This window comes from Microcaecilia unicolor, chromosome 9 (genome assembly GCF_901765095.1).
Source record: "Microcaecilia unicolor chromosome 9, aMicUni1.1, whole genome shotgun sequence".
In the NCBI taxonomy this organism is placed as follows: domain Eukaryota; kingdom Metazoa; phylum Chordata; class Amphibia; order Gymnophiona; family Siphonopidae; genus Microcaecilia; species Microcaecilia unicolor.
In genome coordinates, this window is record NC_044039.1 from 39,021,782 (window position 1) to 39,042,250 (window position 20,469).

Genomic DNA, 20,469 nt, shown 5'->3' on the forward strand with positions numbered 1-20,469 from the left:
GAAAGGTTCAAAGAAGAGTGGCCAAAATGATAAAGGCAATGGAACTCCTCTCATATGAGGAAAAGTTTAAGAGTTTTGGGGTCTTCAGCTTGGAAAGGAGATGGCTGAGGGGAGATATGATTGAGGCCTACTAAATCTTAAGTGGTGTAGAACAAGTAGAAGTGAATTAATTTTTTACCCTATACTACTATATCTGCCCTTTGTTTCTCATCATCTTCCTCTATTTCCCTCTCTATTCCTTTTGAACCCAGCTTCCCCTTCCATAATGTCTTCTTGGGCTGTAAAGTTATTATTTGTACATAAGTATTGCCATACTGGGACAGACCGAAGGACCATCAAGCCCAGCTTCCTGTTTCCAACAATGGCCAATCTAGGTCACAAGTACCGGGCAAGATCCCAAAACAGTACAAAACATTTTATGCTGCTTATCCTAGAAATATGCAGTGGATTTTTCCCAAGACCATTTTAATAATGGTCTATGGACTTTTCCTTTAGGAAGCCATCCAAACCTTTTTTAAATCCCGTCAACTAACTGTTTTTACTACATTCTCTGGCAATGAATTCCAGAGTTTAATTACACATTGTGTGATGATATATTTTCTCCAATTTGTTTTAAATTTACGACTTTGTAGCTTCATCGTGTGTCCCCTAGTCCTTGTATTTTTGGAAATTAGTAAACAAGCTATTCGCGTCTACCCATTCCACAGCACTCATTATTTTATATACCTCATCATATCTCCCTCAGCTGTCTTTTCTCCAAGTTGAAGGTCCCTAGCTGCTTTAGCCTTTCCTCATAGGAAAATCGTCCCATCCACTTTATCATTTTTGTCACCCTTCTCTGTACCTTTTCTAATTCCACTATATCTTTTTTGAGATGTGGTGACCAGAATTGCACACAATATTCGAGGTGCGGTCTCACCATGGAGCGATACAAAGGCATTATAATGTCCTCATTTTTGTTTTCCATTCCTTTCGTAATAATACCTAATATTCTATTTGCTTTCTTAGCCTCCACCACACACTGAGCAGAGGGTTTCAATGTATCATCAATGATGACGCCTAGATTCCTTTCCTGGTCGGTGACTCCTAATATGGAATCTTGCATTACATAGCTATAATTTGGGTTCCTCTTTCCCACATGCATCACTTTGCGCATTCTCACATTAAATATCATCTGCCATTTAGGCAGTGGAGGAGTGGCCTAGTGGTTAGAGCGCCGGTCTTGAAATCCAGAGGTTGCTGGTTCAAACCCCACTGCTGCTTCTTGTGATTTTGGGCAAGTCACCTGTATACCTGAATGTGAGCCCTCCCGGGATAGAGAAATATCCAGTGTACCTGAATGTAACTCACCTTGAGCTACTACTGAAAAAGGTGTGAGCAAAATCCAAAAATAAAAAATCTAGATGCCCAGTCTCGTAAAGTCCTCTTGTAATTTTTCACATTCCTCTTGCGATTTAACAACTTTGAATATTTATTTATTTATTTATTTGTTGCATTTGTATCCCACATTATCCCACTTATTTGCAGGCTCAATGTGGCTTACAATATTCCACATGGCCATTGCCATAACAGAGTAAAGATACAATACTAATTAGTTAAGAACATGAGTAACATAGTGGGAAAAAAGCATTAGGTATAAAAAGATCATATACGGAGTAACAGTTGAAGCATTAATGCACTAAAGTTCAAATAATTGATCATTGTGGTGTTCTCTGTTGAAGAGGTAGGTCTTCAGTGATTTCCGAAAGTTGATTAGGTCGCTCATTATTTGACTTGCCATTCCTTATGCTGTTTCTTATTATTTTCAGTCGGATCCTTCCATTTTCTGAAGGATTTTCTTTTAGCTCTAATAGCTTCCTTCACCTCACTTTTTAACCATGCCGGCTTTTGTTTGGTCTTTCATCCTCCTGTTTTAATATACAGAATATATTTGGCCTGGGCTTCCAGGATGGTATTTTGGACAGCATCCATGGCTGATGTAAATTTTTGACCTTTGCAGCTGCTCCTCTTAAGTTTTGGGGTTTTTTCACCATTCTCATTTTATTGTAGTCTCATTTTTGAAAGTTAAATGCTAACGTATTGGATTTCCTGTGTGTACTTACTCCAAAGCCGATATCAAATCTGATCATATTATGATCACTGTTATCAAGCAGCCCCAGCACCGTTACCTCCCGCACCAGATCATGCGCTCCACTAAGGACTAGGTCTAGAATTTTTCTTCCTCTTGTCAGCTCCTGTACCAGCTGTTCTATAAATCAAACCTTGATTTCGTCAAGGAATTTTACCTCTCTAGCATGCCCTGATGTTATATTTACCCAGTCAATATCAGGGTAATTGAAATTACCCATTATTATTGTGCTGCCCAGTTTGTTAGCCTCCCTAATTTCTGATAACATTTCTACAACCGTCTGTTCATCCTGGCCAGGTGGACAGTAGTACACACCTATGACTATCCTTGTCCCCTTTACACATGGAATTTCAATCCATACGGATTCCAAGATATATTTTGTTTCCTGCAGAACTTTCAGTCTATTTGATTCAAGGTCTTCCTTAACATACAATGCTACTTCAAACCACCCTATCACTATGATATAATTTGTATCCTGGTATGACAGTGTCCCACTGGTTATCCTCCTTCCACCAGGTCTCAGAGATGCCTATTATATCTAATTGTTCATTTAGTGCAATATATTCTAACTCTCCCATCTTATTTCTTAGGCTTCTGGCTTTCGCATATAGACATTTCAAACTGTTTGTTGTTCCTATTTACATCTTGCTCAGTAGCTGACAATGTTAATTTGCAATCTTTTGTCTGATTTTTATTTAAGGACACCTGATCTTCTATGGTCTCTTTTGCAGCCTTGCTAGCGGGATAACCTATCTTCCCTATTTTGGTGATATCTTTAAAATATACCTTGTTCTGAACCATGTGTTATTGAACGACTGTTAACCTTCCCCCTGGTTCTAGTTTAAAAGCTGCTCTATCTCCTTTTTAAATATTCATGCCAGCAGCCTGGTCCCACCCCCTGGTTAAGGTGGAGCCCATCCTTCCGAAATAGGCTCCCCCTTCCCCAGAATGTTGCCCTATTCTTTACAGATCTAAAACCATCCTCCCTGTACCATCGCTTCATCCACACATTGAGATTCCGGAGCTCTGCATGTCTATTGGGCCCTGCGCATGGAACAGGTAGCACTTAGGAAAATGTGGGAGACAGGTTTGGAAGCTAAATTTTGGCTCTTAGGTAGAAAGCTCAAATACAGAACCTGTAGGGTAGCATTTTCCGATGTCATTGGTACCCACATGTACCAAGACAGCCGGCTCCTCCCCAGCACTATCTAAAATCCTATCTAGGTGAGACGTGAGGTCCGCCACCTTCGCACCAAGCAGGAAAGTGGCCAGGCGATCCTCACATCCACCAGCTATCTACATGCCTAATAATCGAATTACCCACTACAACAGCCATCCTAACCCTTCCCTCCTGGACTGTAGCTCCTGGAGACACGTCCTCTGTGCAAGAGGATATTGCATTCCCTGATGTGCTGGTCCTGGCTACAAGATTACGTGCAGCTGCACCAGGGTGATGCTCTCCTTTTAGAAGACCTCCCTCCTCCAAGGCAGCACAGGGGCTGCCAGATTGGAGGTGAGACTTCTCTACAACATCCCTGTAGGCCTCCTCTATGTACCTCTCTGTCTCCCTCAGCTCCTCCAAGTCTGCAACTCTAGACTTAAGAGAACGGATTCTTTCTCTGAGAGCTAGGAGCTCTTTGCATCGAGCACACACAGGTGACCTCTCTCCAACTGGGAGATAATCATACATATGACACTCAATGCAAAATACTGGATAGCACCCCTCTTGCTGCTGGACTACTGTCTGCATCTTAGTATTATAGAGTTGTTTAATTAAAACTTCTTAAGGTACTAGGGATATCAGATGCAGATAAAGGGCCTTAAGATTATATGATGTAATTTGTAATTTATTTAGTGTTTGCGTCTCAGAAACTAATTCACGTGCTCATCTTCCAATGTGGTATATATCATTCAGTGTAAAAAATGCAACAAAGGCTGCTACATTGGAGAAACAAGTCAGATGCTAAAGAAGAGATTTACTTTACATAGACACCATATGAAAAATGTTAGTACCAATAAAGATGTCATGCCTGTGGGGCAGCACTTTACAAAACCAGAACAATGTACCAGTGATTTCATGGTAAGAATCCTAAAAGGGAACTTACAGGAACGTAAAACCTTTGAAGTCAGAATGATTAAATATTTTGACACCCACCAGACACCAGATCTTAACAAAGATCTGGGTTTTCTAGCCCATTATAAACTATAAAAATACTGCTTTGACACCCTCCTGTCTCCATGCATATTTCCCTGTCTCTCACCTACCCACCCCCATCCTGTTAGACTGTCACTGAAATGCTTTGATGTTTCACTTATATATACTGTCATCTATCAACATTTGCTTATTTCCGATCTGACAAAGAAGGGCAACCTTCGAAAGCTATTCAAGAAATGTATTAAGTTATGTCCAATAAAAAAGGTATCTTATTTTCTTTTCCATGTTTTATTTCTATTGATTACTTTTAAAAGTGGACTAACACAGCTACCACACCTCTCTACAGAAACTAATTAAATGTAATTAAAATTGTAATGAAAACTCCCCTTTTGTCCTAATTAGAATAATTGACTATAAATGAAGAGTGGAGCTAGGGGTGGGTGAGAATGAGGACCAAACTAGGCCCTACTGTGCCTTCTAGAGACTATCTGTTAATTCTGTGGTAGAAAATTCAAGTTTTAAAACTATGGGGAAAAGGGTATGGAGACTAGCTAATAAAGTTTGCAGGATTTTTACTGGTTTACCCTCTTTCTGGCTGCTCTGCCTTGGGAAAAACAATTTCGCAAGTGAACTTGGAAACTGACCAGCATGCAGCTCAGAAAGCCGTCCTTTGCCACCACAGGTTCATACCTTACACCACATACCACATAGCCTCTCCCATCAGCTCCCCATGTGTCACATTCCCTTAAGATTGGTCTTTTAAATTGTTGGTCTCTCCGCTCTAAAACTTCTTTAATCCATTACCTTATTGTCTCCTCCAGATTTGACATCCTATGCGTCACTGAAACTTGGCTGCAAAATGTTGTGGACAGCTATTTATTTGAATGTTTATCTGACGGTTGTAATGTTTTCTCTCCAAACTGAGCATCTAAAAAAGGAGACAGACGTGCCATTCTCTATGCCACTAATCTCCATCTGGTAGAATTAAAGGCCAAATTTTCTTACCCAGAAGTTCTTCTGGCGAGGCTCGCAGGACTTGATCCTCTTACTGTGTTATTTGTCCCCCCTCCCTGACCTCTTCTTCCTGGGAGGCCTGTTGACAGATGCTGTCTGAAATATCGGTTTGTTATCCCAAGGTACTCAACATGGGTGACTTCAATATTCATGTTGATGACCCACTTGACTTTTGATCCAGAGGCTTCTTTTCTCTACTGTACAATTTACAACTCTCTTAGAAAATTAATTTCCCAACACATCAAAAGGGCCATTCCCTAGATCTTGTCATGCTCCCTTCCAACTCCTCCTTAATGCTCAGATCCCTTCTCTCTACACCTGCACCTTGGTCAGATCATTTCCTTCTTCACTTTTCCATCAGTACCCTGTACTGTATCTCAGCGCCCTTCAAACCACCTTCAGGCAAGTCTGGACGCCTAAATCAAATGGACCCCACATCCATTTCTCTATCCCTGTTCGCTTTCCCTTCCGCTTTTACTACCCTAAATCTTGAAAATTAGGTTAACTGCTTTCATGCTGTTCTCATCTCTCTTCTTGACCAAGTAGCTCCTACTAAGGTGATTAGGCCTGCCCAATCCAGTCGCAGACAAGCCTGGTATAGTAGTCTTCGTTTACTTTAAAAAAAACAGCTTCACAGATGCAAACACATTTGGAAGAAAACTAAATCTAAATCAGACTTCCTCCTCTACAAAATAAGACTATGAGACTACAATTTTAATTTTTGCAAAGCCAAGTCCTCATATTTCGCAGATCGCATAAAGAGGGCCCCCAATCCAACCAAAGAACTTGACTCCATCTTTCATACTTGACATCTCCTCCAGCGAATGTGGCTTCCATCCCATCTGTTCCAACTGCAGACTGTCTATCTTAATACTTTCTTTCCAAAGTCCTGTTGAGTTCCACTTGGTCTTCTGCTCCTCTTCAGCTGCCTACCTTCCCCTTTTCTGAATCCCAAATCCTGCCTGGTACTACTTCATGGTTGTCTTTTCAACTCTAGACATCGCACTCTTTCTCTTCTGCTCTTTCTGTTGCTAGATCTACCTATTGTTAGCTAGATCCATTCCCTTCTTGGATTAAGCAGCTTGATCCCCAACTCCACCCTCAAATACTATCTTTAATAAACAACAGCCTCTCCTCAGATCAATTTCCTCTTCGTTGAAAGTCAGCAATTGTTAATCCCATTCTAAAAAAAACCCCTGCCTTAACCCACTCATTCCTGCACATTACCGTCCACTCTTTAACCTGTGTTTTCTTTCTAAAGTCCTAGAAAACCTTTTCTTTATCCAACTATCCACTTTTGCCCTGAAGAATTTTGCTCTTCACCCTAGGCAGTCTGGCTTCAGGTCTCACTTCAGTACTGAAACCATTCTAACTGCAGTGGTAAACGAAATTGACACTCACTGGGACAGACAACGTGGTTCTTGTAGTCTCTCGTGACCTTTCAGCCACCTTTGATCTTGTTGATCACCCCCTCTTACTATCCTGCATAAGTTCCCTAGGCATATCAGGTTCCGTCTTGTTAGGGTTCTCATCATTTCTTTGAGATTGCACTTGTACTGTGGTCACCTCATCATCTAAGGCGTCCCCCTGATCTTTACCCTGTGTTGTTCCACAAGGTTCAATTCTTTCTCCTCTCCTTTTCAATGTATTCCTTAGTCCCTTAGCAACCCTGATACATTCTATGGGCATCTATTTTCACTTCTATGCAGATGACATCCTTCTTCTCTACCCCACAAATCCTTTCGCCCCTTCACTAGGATCACTCCAAGACTGTCTTCAAACTATTTCTGTCTGGCTTTCCGACCATATACTTGTCCTCATCAGCAAGAAAACAGTAACATGCTGGTTTACAGGCAGCCTTCGTACCCCACTAACTCCACTGAAAATTTTCAGGACCACTTTCCAACCAATAGACTCTTTCAGATATCTGGAGGTTATCCTTGACTCACAATTATTTACCCTCCAGATCTCAAGCGTATACAGAACAGGTATTTTCATTCTTCACCAGCTCTCTGCGCAGGTCAACATTATTTCAACTGCGAAACTTTCCATTCCTTAATTCTGTCATTGCTCACCATAAGGTTAGAGTACTTGTAACAACATCTATCTATGTTGTACCCTGGCCTCTTTTAAGGGGGGAGGCAACCAAAGCAGATAAGTCAGTAATACAAATCAATCTTTATTATAGAGTAAACATCCCAATAAAAAGGTACAGTCATTACAGAGCACAGCCATCCGTTTACTTTGTCATGCACACCGTTCGGATCATGTTTCTCCTTTGCTTGAAAAGTACCACTGGTTACCAATCCATCAGCTTATACTCTTTAAACTTCTATTCCTTATTTTCCAGTCCCTCTGACTTAGTTTACCTCTTTACCTCACCGCCTTCACTATTTCATATTCCCCAGCATATCTACTACGCTCAATCAATGGTCAGCGATTGGTTCTACCAGGCCCAAAATCTTCTCAACTGAAATCTACCCATCATTTTACTTTTTATTTCACTGCACCATTCCATTGGAATTCTCTCTCACTACACATTCACACCAAAACCTCTCTGAAAACATTTAAATCTAAACTAAAGGCTTGGCTGTTTACTGATGCCTTTTCTGTTCAGTAGGTCCTTACAGCATTTTCATTACTACTCACTGCCTGCAGCCCCTCTTCTCATCCTCTGCTCTACCCCTCTACATCTCGATCTCTGTGTTCTATCCACTTTCCTGTAAAACATTGTAGTTTCTTTCCTTTTCTTGAATTTAGTAGTATTTTATTTTAAACTGCTGAGATCTGCCAGTTACTCAATGCAATATAGCAAATTCAAATAAACTATAACCAACCCTTTCAAAGAGTACAAAGACTGAGGGACACTCAATGAAGTCACATGGAAATACTTGTAAAACAAATAGGAGGAAATATTTTTTCGCTCAACAAATAGTTAAGCTCTGGAACTCATTGCTGGACGATGTGGTAACATCGGTTAGCATATCTGGGTTTAAAAAAGGGTTGGACAAGTTCCTGGAAAAAAAGGTCCATAGTCTGCTATTGAGATAGACATGGGGAAGCCACTGCTTACCCTGGGATTGTTAGCATGGAATGTTACTACTTATTTGGATTTCTGCCAGGTACTTGTGACCTGGATTGGCCACTGTTGGAAGCAGGATAATGGGGTAGATGGACCATTGGTTTGGCCCAGTATGGGCTGTTCTTATGTTCTTAATTGATAGTGGATGAGCCAGGACTTGTGAGTATGTTCTAGTCTTGTCTCTACATTAGAAGTGGTACATAATCCTTTCATTTTTGTTTCTTACTACCCTCCTCCTAGTAATTATCATTATTAAGGGCCCTCAATATAGAAGAAGGAATCAGTAGAATGAGATGAAATTAAGCACAGCATCAAAGCAATAATAATTCTCTTTATCTACCATAGTAGGATTCCTAAATGTAAACTTTCATCTCAACAATGGGCTTTCCTTTAAAATTTTAATCAAATTTGTGTTAACGCAATTGCTTCTGCTTTTTTCCAAGATTTGCAGCTTCGCAAGCACCTTAGTTTTTCAGAAGACTCTGACCTTTCCAGCGATGATGTATTGGAACGTTGTTCCCAGAAGTCCAAGCGAGAGGTAGGTAGACTGCACTGAAAAACAGTTTTTCTTTTTAGATACAGATTGAATAATGTTTCTCTAAGATACAAGGTTTATTTAAAAGAATGGAGCAGCTGCTTTATTTTTATGATCATGGGCTTTGTGTTTAATGTTAGGTAATGTTTTTATTATATGAAAAAGCCAATCTAAGAATTAAGACAAACCAATGTTGTTCCATAGTGCTCAAGAGACATATATAGTAATAAACTTAGTACAAGGACCACAACTAAGTCTTAAGCAGCAAATGGAAAGGTTTTCAGTTAAAGGACATTTTTCAATTGTGGTACAGCTCCCGGGGCAATATATTTTTAACGTGAGGCCTCTAATAGTGAAAGATGTTGTTATACTACCTGTTGAAAGAAAAACAGGAAATAAACAGGACTTTTTTTCTGGAGCTCTGTTATTGATAGAAAATAGCTGAGGTTGAGACTGTACTGAAGATGGAAATAATCAAAACAAACTGATACTTAAAAATCAACGTTGTCTGGTGAAAAAAATAAGGTTTTTATTCCAAGATTTAGTTTTTCTTTGTCCTTTTGAGAGGTATGATTGGTTCAGTATCTAATAAAATTATCTACTCCTTTCTGATCTGAATCTCTCTTTTCATTTGCAGAGCAAGCCTTGTAATTGTAATCTTAATTTCATTTGCTTCTGTCTTTTTTTTCCTTCTCACCCTCTATGTCAACTGCTATTGCAATTTTTTTTATCGTAGTTGAAATCTGTTCATTAATAACTTCCACAGTAGAAGACTGCTCAACTATTCCAGCAACAGATATGAAAACATTTTCCTTTACACTTTTATCCTTTTCCCTCAAGACCCAGCCCCATCCATTTGCTAGCTTCTTCTTAAGGAGTCTATACTCTTATAACCCCCCAAGCCTCATAGCACTTGACTGTCCTCCTTCCTACTCCATACTGCCTTACTCCCTTCCTCACCCAGATATCCTCTCAGCCCAGACCATATGTTCTCCGTCCATCCCCATCAATATATTCAAAACCATACTACGTGCCCTTGGGTTAAAGTTTGAATATAGTCTCCCCACACCAAAAAAAGCTTTTTTCCCTTTGGGAAATCTTTTTGCTTCTAGATGCTGTAAGGATCGTTAAATGATGGAACTTATTCCTCAAAAACTAGAAGGCAGGTGTTTCCTCTTGTTTCCTATATTGGAGCATACATACTTTCCCCACCACACATGACTAAACCAGTACCCTCTCTACCTTTCCTTTTACTCCTAGTATCTCCACCTTGAGCTATGTTCACCCACATGGCGAAATATTGTACTATCCTTCCAGTAAACGTGGATTAGTGAACAGTTCCATAGTGCGTGTATGAATGTGCCCTCCCTTTTATGTTTTATACATTATATAGTTTGTGTCCTGCTGTTTAAAAGCCCGAATGTGAAAAATATGCTCAGTGTATAATGTAGTATTGCTATTCACGCAGGTCCATGTCATGGACCATGCAATTGTTTGTATTGTAATATATGATTAAAGGTGACATATCAAAATAAAGCATGAATAAAAACTAAACATTTTGACCACAGAGTGCCACTGTCCCATGGTAGCAGGTATTGTATGTTTCTGCCACCAGTAAAGCAATGTACCTTGTAGCAACAGTGGGTTTATTTTTTTTTTCTTTGCAGCCCACATTTCACAAAGGAAAACAATCCTTGCACTCTGTGGATTCAAAGAAAAAGCTCTGGCCTTATGCTTGGAGTGGACTAAAGCCCTTAGAAAGTCTATCCAGCTTTGTGTTTCTTTTTTTGTTACATTTGTACCCCGCGCTTTCCCACTCATGGCAGGCTCAATGCGGCTTTCATATTATATACAGGTACTTATTTGTACATGGGGCAATGGAGGGTTAAGTGACTTGCCCAGAGTCACAAGGAGCTGCCTGTGCCTGAAGTGGGAATTGAACTCAGTTCCTCAGTTCCCTAGGACCAGAGTCCACCACCCTAACCACTAGGCCACTCCTCCACTCCAACAAATTTGATATTGCCAGTCTATATCAATGCGCCTGTATGGCACCTCTTCTGTAAAGGAAAGTGCCTATGTTCCTTTAAAGAATAATACCGTATATCAAGAGAATGTGGTTAAAGTTCTCTACCGGTGGTATCTTACCCCGGTGCGGCTTCACCACATGTTTTCTGCAGTCTCACCACTGTGTTGGCGTGGATGTGGTCAAGGGGGACGATGGGGCACCTTTGGTGGGTTTGTATTAAAATTAGGGCCTTTTGGAAAGCAATTCAATATAGATTGCAGAGGTGGATCCAAAGACCAATTAAGTGGTCTCCTGAGTTTTTTATAGTCTCAAAAAAGCCCCCAGGTCTTTCTAAGTCGCAGGCATTGCTGGTCAGGCAAGCAGTGGTGGTGGCGAGAGTGGTAATTGCTGGGCATTGGAAATCTAGGTGGGATTCCCCCTTTGTTGAAATGGCTAATAGACTTTGGTTCCTTTGTGAGATGGAGAGACTTCGAGCAGTTTGGAGCCATACGGAGGCGAAATGGGAGGCGATTTGGGAGCCCTTTCTGAAGCACTGCACATATTAGGGTGGGGGGAGACTTAGTGGACTTAGTTTGGGTAGGGGGTGGGGGGAGGTAGGGGTTTTTCGGAGGTATAAATAAAAAACTTATAACTAATACGAGCTTTAAGTGGAATTTGAATTTCTGGTGTGGTTATTCTGTGTAGCTGTACTTACACGGACTTTGACTAGACGTTAAACTGTTAGTGTGCTATTGTGAGTTGTAAGTGTTTGTCGATAGTGCATTTTTTTTTGTAAAGTAATTTTGATATGTACAATAAAGACTCGTTATAAATTAAAAAAAAAAGAATAATACCGTAACAGGTGGCATACTTGCCTGTAATTTAGGTGTGAACACTTAACCAGCCATCGTGCCTGCACCTAAATGCTAAAGATGTGCATGAGACTGACAGTATCCTGTAAGTTAGGTGCTTAAGTGTGAGCCTGCCCATGCTCCACCAAGACCTACTTGTAAAAGGCATACTGTGTAAGACATGCACACTTTTACAGAATAGCACTTAGAATCCCACAATGTCCAATTGGATGGCAAATTGCATTTCTTTCACTTATGCCCAGGCAAGCTTGGCTATGGAAAGGCATGCCAAGATTCATAGTGTCAGAACCATTGCAGTATTACTGAAACACCCGAGGCCAACCTCCACTGAAGGCTGAGACCCTTTCTATGCAGAAATGCTTTTGAAAAGTGCCCTCTCGGTAGCCTGATTTTAGGGTGCATGATTACAGGCTTTCTCTCTTCTCTCATTAAATTACAATGACAGGTATGTTCCTTTGACTTCATTTTCCTTATATCATGCATTACTACTTCCTTAAATGCATTGATTATAGGATTCACTGCATCAGAGAAATTGGTCCCATGATAAGCATTGATTGAAACTATTGGAATTTTAGGATTCATGTGTGATTTTAGTTAATATTCTACCACCATTTTTGTGTTTTTAAGATTTCATTTGATACAGTCATTTTTATGACAGTTTCTCTCGTTCTTAAGTCAGCCTTCTTTCTGCAATACACTAAAGTGGTTATTTTAGAAGTGTCTCCACATGTAAGTAGTGACATATGTGTAGGTTGTATACATGTGTAAATACTGACTCCAGAAAGCCACATATATTCACAGTTTCATAGAGGCTTTTAACACCTGAAAACCAGAAAGATTGTTAAATTGTGCATGGTACCTTTATTACTATCATTTTCATACAACATTCAAGTTAGCACTTTTACCTTACGATCCTTTTTATCTCTTGCTGTAAAAAGCAAATCACTTATTACCCAAACAGCTCTCTTTCAGTCCACACATCTCCTCCTTGGTTAAATCTTGTTTTAATTTCTCCATTACATCCGCTCTTTACGGAGCTACCTTGATGATGTTTCCTGTTCCACCTTATTATACTCCCTACTTCCTACTCATTTTGATTGCTGTAACATCATTTTCTCTGATCTCCCAAAGAGTCTCCTTAAACGTCTCCAAGCGGTCCAGAACACCTCCTTTAGTTCAGACCATGTTTCTCCTTATTTATTGCAACACCATTGCCTTCCCATCCCTTTCCACATTCAGTTCAAGATCCTCACTTTAACTCATAATGCTCTTCGTATTGGAATTCCCCGTGCCCCCCCCCCAATCTTGCTACCCTCATTACCCCTTACAGCCCCTCCCAGGCCTTACACTCAGTCCTCGCTCACCATCTTTTACTCCCCATAGTTCACTGTTCCTGCCTGGAGTTGACCCACCATTATACTTTTTTCTGCATGGCCCTAACTCTGTGGAATGCTCTCCCCTTTGAACTTTAAATTGAGCAGTCCTACCCCTCCTTCAGGACCTCCTTAAAACCCCACTTATTTGCGTTAGCTTTCTCAACAAAGTGGTTCAGCCAAGGGAAGACTGGCCTCACCAGTTTGATTCATTTCTCTGAAGGCATGACTAAACGTGGATAAAGGTGAGCTGGTTGATGTGTCTAGATTTTCAGAAAGATTTTGACAAAGTTCCTCATAAATCAATAGAAAAGTAAGTCATCTTGGGACAGTTTAAAAATCTTTCTTTAAAAAATGTATTTTTCCATCTGGATCTCCCCCCCCCCCCCCCCCTCACCTTCAGTCCTTTCTCCTTTTTTTATCTTTTGTTTTCACATTTCCTTTCCATCTCAGTTAGATCTTAAAGTAGATGCAAGTGTTGCCTAATGCATACCAGATAAACAGCTTTGCAGTATGTGGCTGCTTGTATTATTTCATATGAGTATGTTTACACATAATAGCTACACAAGAATTATCATGCCAAATATGGACAGGTGAAATATAGCCTCATAAGAGTCAGCAAGTGGAAATGGGCTGGCTTTGTTATGCTTTATCATTAAGTTTGTTATGTCCATTATCATGCAGTTCTGTGTTAATATTTGCATTAAAAAATTAATCCATCTGTGCTTAACTTCATTTTATTAATTGTTTCAGTGTGTAATTGTTTTTGTTTTTTTTTCTTTTTCTAAATCATTTTATTGAAAGTTGATATATGTACCACATGTCTTGACATTCAAGAGATCATACTCAAAGGTAGTATGTTATTTCCATTATGTGGGCCAATGATGCATGCAACAGCATTAACCCAATCAAATGCCACCCTGGCTTCAAATTTTCTGCCACATTTATACTAACAAGCCCTAGTTGCATGGATGGGATTTAGCAAACTCTGGCAGAAGGAATCTTTCTCTCTGAGATCTCTTCCCACCTCAGGTTGCATGCAGCAGTACATTTTTCTAAGGCTAGAATGGTGACTATGGTCCTGAAAGCTAACTATGGTCATTGTCTCTTAAGTATTTTTAGTCTGATGAACTATGGTATTGAGGTAAAATAAAATAACTGGTTGCCTATATGAAAGTCCAAAAAGGCACCTATTTTATAAAGGCTACATAGCACCCAGAACCATCCTCAATATTATACAAATGTAAAAGGAATAGATTTGTATGTACATACATGTACATGCATGTACTCTTATAACTTACAAACTTCATGCATACATCACTGCTCAGCCCCTGGTTTGCCCAAACTATGCCCCCTGGAGCTATCTGTCTGTAGGTCATGCAAAAGTAGACGCACTTTTTCAATGCCTCTTCTTTGTTTGGGTGTATACCATACACGGTTATATAAAAGCCCATTTTGTATATAAGCCATGTTTTACACACGGAAAATGCATTATAAAATCATCCTCAAAATGTACATAAAAAACTAAATTCTGGCTTAAAACATTAAGAGCCCTGTTTACTAAGCCATGCTAAAGGCATGCTAGCGTTTTTAGCACGTGCTAAATACTAGAGACACCCGTAGGAATATATGGGTGTCTCTAGCGTTTAGCACGCACTAAAAATGCTAGCGCACCTTACTAAACAGGGCCCTAAGATTTTAAAATGCATAGCAAATATATAATAGTCCCTATAATTAACACTGAATTTATAAGATGAGGTGAAATGTCTAATAGTTGCTGCCTACTTTCATCCCTAGTCATTTTGTTCATTACAAAGTAAGTTGTGATCTTTTACCATGTACAGATACAAGGATTCTCAGTTAAATATTGCATACATTATAATGAATTTAAGTCCTCATGCTATCAACAGCATTGCAAGGACTTAAGTAAGAGCTCTTTGAGTCAGCGGGGCCAGATAGGGCTTGATATGTATACTAGTGAAGTGTTAAATGTGTAACTTGATTATTCACTTTTGATCCTAAATGGATCACAGAGTGTAATAACTATAATATATAGCCATCAATACAGTCTCTTGTAATATAGAGTTCTACTGAAAAAAAAATTGTACAGTCATCAATAAACATATATAAAACTAGTATTACTGAATAAAAAAAAAGTTTTGAAGTTTTCTTCCTAAAATCTCTGTAATTTGCTTCAGAGCAAACAACCAATGAGAGAAACAATAGACAGGAATAATATAAAAGAAAAAGTATCAAATGAGAATACAATGTAGCTGCTTTGAGGCCTGTTTACTAATTTGTGGTGAAGTTTTAGCAGTTATTGCAAGTTAATGACCAAATTTGATACATAGGAACTACAGAACCTCTAGTTGAAATGAGCTGTTTAGTTAATACAGAGAGAACGTTCTTTATACATTTTAACTACATGGCAGATATTGCAGTTCAGTTAGCTACATCTATTTAGGGGGTGGTAACAGGTGGGGGGAAGAGGGGTTGGTGGTTGGGAGGCTAGGATAGGGGAGGGCAGACTTATACGGTCTGTACCAGAGCCGGTGATGGGAGACGGGACTAGTGGTTGGGAGGTGGGAAATACTGCTGGGCAGACTTATACGGTCTGTGCCCTGAAAAAGACAGGTACAAATTCAAGATATGAGTTTATCTTGGGCAGACTAGATGGACCATGCAGGTCTTTTTCTGCCATCATCTACTATGTTACTATGTGTTGACAGTTAATGCACGGTAGCTAGCTCAGTCTTAACTGTAAGGCGCATTCCTCATCCCCTTCCACATAAGGATGTTGCTATAGAAATTAGTACATGTTAACTGCTAACTGTTAGCACTAACTTAACTGCTAACACTGCATAATAAATAGGCTCCTAATGCAAAAAATAACACAGGGAGATATGTAAGTTATTAAGTTGTAAGATATGTTGCTGTTTTAAGAAAGAAAAGTAGCTGTTTTTGAAATCACCATACGGTCTCTCATATTTTCCCTCATCATTTTATCTCTGTCCTGATGAATCCATAGTGTGCCACTTGCCGTAAGCATTGACATTTATGTTTGGTAGTGTTGGTGATAATTATCTTTATAACTGGACTCAGTGAGAAAGAGACCATGGCAGAACCTTTCTTTAATCATCAAACTACAAGTAATTGCTGATGAAGTGGACAAATCTGACATGGGGGTAGAGCTTTCAGGAAATTTCAGGGCTTGTCTTAATCATAGTCACAAATTTTTTCTTTTATCTAATGTCATTAATGCCACGAAGGAAAATGTGAAAAAGCTTCCTTTGCCTTCCTCCCTTCACTCTATTCTTTGGGTATATCCAAGGGGCATCCTCTCTCTTTCTTTAGCACATCTGCATATGGATAGAGGCTTATAAATATTCACATTTTACTGGTCCAAAAGTAGTATTCACCATTGTATGGGTTCCTCAGAGAAAGCTGAAGTCTCTAGGTTTGAGTTGACTCTGCAGTGGAAACATACGTATAGTATACTACATAATTTGCATTTTCAGCTATTCTGGGTGTTGGGAGGTTTTCAGTTGAATGTCATTTGTCCATCATGTTGATGCTGTACATTGAAGTGTTTTAATTTCTCTTGCCTAGAAAGCCTATACAGAAGAAGAACTTAATGCCAAGCTAACCAGGAGAGTGCAGAAAGCTGCTCGAAGACAGGCCAAGCAAGAGGAACTAAAGAGATTACACAGAGCCCAGGTTGGTAGTATTTTCATTTCTCAAGAGTGGTAAATAAGGAAATTGTGCATAAGCTTTTGTTGTCTGTCTTCATCAATAGTTATGGAAAATATTCCTTAAAGATAATATATCAAATATTCCACAGACTGTCAGTGTTCTCAAAAGGAAACTTGGTTACTCATAGAAGTTTCTACCTTCTGAACACCTCACTTGACAAAATCCTTTTTTATTAGTTGATATTCATTTGTTGAAAACTTCACCATATGTGTGTGAATTATCCACTTTCAATATCAGTCACTATTCTGCAGGGACAGGTGTTATCCCATCCTACCAGCAGGTGGATGTAAAGACTGAACTGTATCAGTGATATTACCAGTAATATTCTGTGGTGCACCCTGGAAGAGTCCAGTATCTACCTGTGGTAGGTTGTGCTGTTTGGTGCTCTGTCCCTGGCCTAGCTGCCCACTGTACTGGCCGCAGCCACACAGCATGGTAGAGCCTAAGGGCCGCTCCCAGGGTTCCGGTCTCAGGACAAAACCTGGTTGAGCATGGAGTTTGGCTCTGCTTTCCCCAGTAGCACTACTTATTTCCACTGTGTGAGGCTTTGTCCCATGGGACCTCACTTGAGGGATACGAGTCTCCATCCCCCCACCCCTCCTGTCCATACACCTTGTTTGGGTGTAAACATCACCCCCCCCCCCCCCCCCCCGGGTTCCCCCTGCCGCCCCAGGTTTAAATTATTTTTTATAGGCCTGGTCTGCCCTTTTTAACCTATTGAGGGAATTGGGCTTCTTTTTGCTTCTTCTGCAGCTTTAAGAGTGAAAAAAAAGCTTTCAACATAGAGAGGGACATCCCTTCTACTTGCATGCAAGGGATTTTCCTGCTTTAGCACGTGGAAGAGCAAGGAGAAATGGCGGAGATGCCAGGACCTCAGGTTGAGGCAGGCCCCAATCATCCTGTAGGTCCCAGCACATCTGCCATATGGTGTAACATTCCATCGTGCAGACATTATGAAACCTGTAAAAACCGGCAGCTTTGCACAGCTGGTTCTCTGTATCCTCAATGTGATGGGCTGTTCCTGACTTTGCAAATAGCCCGGGGGGGATGGTTGGCGGGTGTTGGATCTGCTCTGCCTGATCCCTCAGCCAGTACTTCAGGGCGCACAGTTCCAGTGTCTGTAGCGGGAACGGCAGCCATTTTGTCCTCGGCTATACTTTCCTCTGACCAGAATGGGTCTCCCTTCACATCTAGGAGTGGGTATGGGGTCCTTCCCCACCCCCTTCCCCGGCTCCAGCAATTAGCCCATTTGGGTAAACAGGCCATGCAATTTGTTGCTGGGTCCTTGCCACTGGTGGGGTCCCGTTCTGGTATCCAAGCAATGCAGAGCCAATTTTGGGCCCAAGAGGGGTCCTTGGCTTCTTAGGAGGCCGGGGAAGATTCAAAGCCCCCCCCCTCCTCAGACTATCACTGCTCAGCAGATTCAGAGGGCCCTCTTCCCCAGAAAGCAGAGGAGGAGAGTGGTTCCATATGGTGTGGCTGTTTAAGAGAGAGGAGCTCCCTCATCTCATTGACAAGGTCACTGAGAGCCTATCTATGCTCTGTCTGTCTGTGGTAGATCCTGGTGAGGGGGATCTGTTGCTAGAGAAGCCTGGTGGACCTCCTCAAGCATGTTTCCCTCCACAATGCCATCGTCAAGATGATGATGGTGGAGTGGAAGTCCCTGAATGGACTCCTCCCTTCCTCAGCGACCCACTGCTCTTGAGGGGCACTCTAAAGGGACAGGTTGTTTCCATCCTGTCCAGCATCCGGCCACCCAGTCTGGGGGTCAGAGCAGGTCCTTCTCTCTGGTCCTTTTGAGGTTCCAAGTGTCCCAGCCCCTGTACAGCCTTCCCAATGAGGGTGCGCCAGGTACCTCAGTCCTGATGGGAGGCAGGTTGTCTGTCTTCCATGATGAGTGTTGCTTGGAGGTGGTTGAGCGAGGGTACTCCTTGGAGTTCACCCATCCAATTCCAGACACCTTTCTGGCTTCCCCACCTATGACCCCTGAAGAAGGCCTTTTTGGCCGAAACACAGACCATATAGGGTCCCAATAAACGTTTTTGGTGCACTTACTATCTGTTGTTTCAGTCTGGTCCTTTTGAGTTTCTTCCGCTTGTTTTGTTGTTTTTGTGCGTCAGCCCAAAAGCACCAGACTGCCGCTCTTACTCTTGGGGATGGTGGCACCTGTTCCACCAGCAGAGCATGGCCTGAGATGCTACTCCATTTATTTCATGGTCCCAAAAAAGGGCAGCGCCTTCCGTCCCATCCAGGATCTCAAAGAGATGAATGCTTGTCTGAAGGTCCAGCATTTTGAGATGGAAAAACTGCACTTGGTCATTGCTTCTGTGCAGCTGGGAGAGTTCCTGACCTCTTTGGACCTCATGGAGGCTAATCTACATATTCCCATCACCTGTCTGCACAATATGCTAGGCCAGAATTATCAGTTTCAAGCCTTGCCTTTTGGACTGGCTACTATACCCAGCACCTTTTCCAAGGTAATGGTGGTGGTGGCAGCATTCTTCTGTTGTCAGGACATAAGGGTCCATCCCTACCTGGACAATTGGCCAATTTGGTGCGAGATACCAGCATGGTGACATCTCAGCTCATTGCCCTTCTGGAGTCGCTGGGCTGAGTGGTGAACTGGTCCAAGAGTTATCTGGTGCCTTTGCAGACCCTGGAATATCTGGGGGTTCACTTTGACATGGCCCAGGGAATGGTCTTTCTTCCGGAGGAGTGAGCTGTGAGGATCTGGTTGCAGGTGTGCCGGTTGTGAAAGTTCCTGATCCCCTCTTTGTGGGATTATTTGCAACTCCTGGGTTCTATGGCTGCAACGTTGGAGGTGGTGCTTGGGTGAGGGTCCACATGCAGACTCTACAGTACTGTCCTGGTGGGCGCCGGTCTCGCACAATTTCCACTTCCCTTTACCGCTTCTGTCCAAGGTGAGGCTTACTCTGGCATGGTGGGATGGTTCGGTGCACCTACTCAGGGGGGTCTCTCTGGATCCTCAGTGGATTCTGGATACCCTAGATGTGAGTTCATTGCCTGTGTTGGGTGGTACAGGGTTCCTGGTTAGTCCAGGAGGCTTCCTGGTCCTTCAGTCATTTGGAGACCTAGGCAGTTCACCTAGCCCTGCGGGAGTTTTTGCTGCTGATAAGTGGGTAGGCGGTCAGAGTGATGTCGGACAATGCCACAGCAGTTGTGTATATCAACAGGCAGGGAGGCACCAGGAGTTGGGCTGTGGCCCTGGAGGTGGCCTCGCTCTGCTGGTGGGCAGAGATCCACCTGCAGGCCCTTTTGGCAGTCCACATTGCAGGCAAGACAGTGTACAGGTATACTTTCTCAGTCGATCTCTCCAGGACAGTGGGAACTGAGTCACCAGGCTTTTCAGCTGGTGGTGGACTGTTGAGAGCCTACGCTGTTCAACTTGTTGGCGTCTCGTGCCAATGTGAAGACAGAGCACTTCTTCAGCCAGCAGAGAGACCCGGCCTTCAAGGGGATAGATGCCCTGGTTGAGCCTTGGCTAGTGGAGGGGCTACTCTGTCTTCCCCCAGTGGGTTCTTATTGGTCGGC

General features: G+C 41.7%; 1 protein-coding gene across 2 annotated transcripts in view; it reads left to right on the top strand.

Moving 5' to 3' along the window:
- MICAL3 (microtubule associated monooxygenase, calponin and LIM domain containing 3) overlaps nucleotides 1-20,469 on the top strand; it is a 441,368-nt gene that overhangs the window by 377,573 nt on the left and 43,326 nt on the right. For both annotated transcript variants that reach the window (XM_030213784.1, XM_030213786.1), the window contains 3 exons: nucleotides 8,823-8,917; nucleotides 13,969-14,016; nucleotides 16,774-16,881. In XM_030213784.1, the coding sequence (XP_030069644.1) occupies nucleotides 8,823-8,917; nucleotides 13,969-14,016; nucleotides 16,774-16,881 (251 nt within the window). The remainder of the gene's footprint in view (nucleotides 1-8,822; nucleotides 8,918-13,968; nucleotides 14,017-16,773; nucleotides 16,882-20,469) is intronic.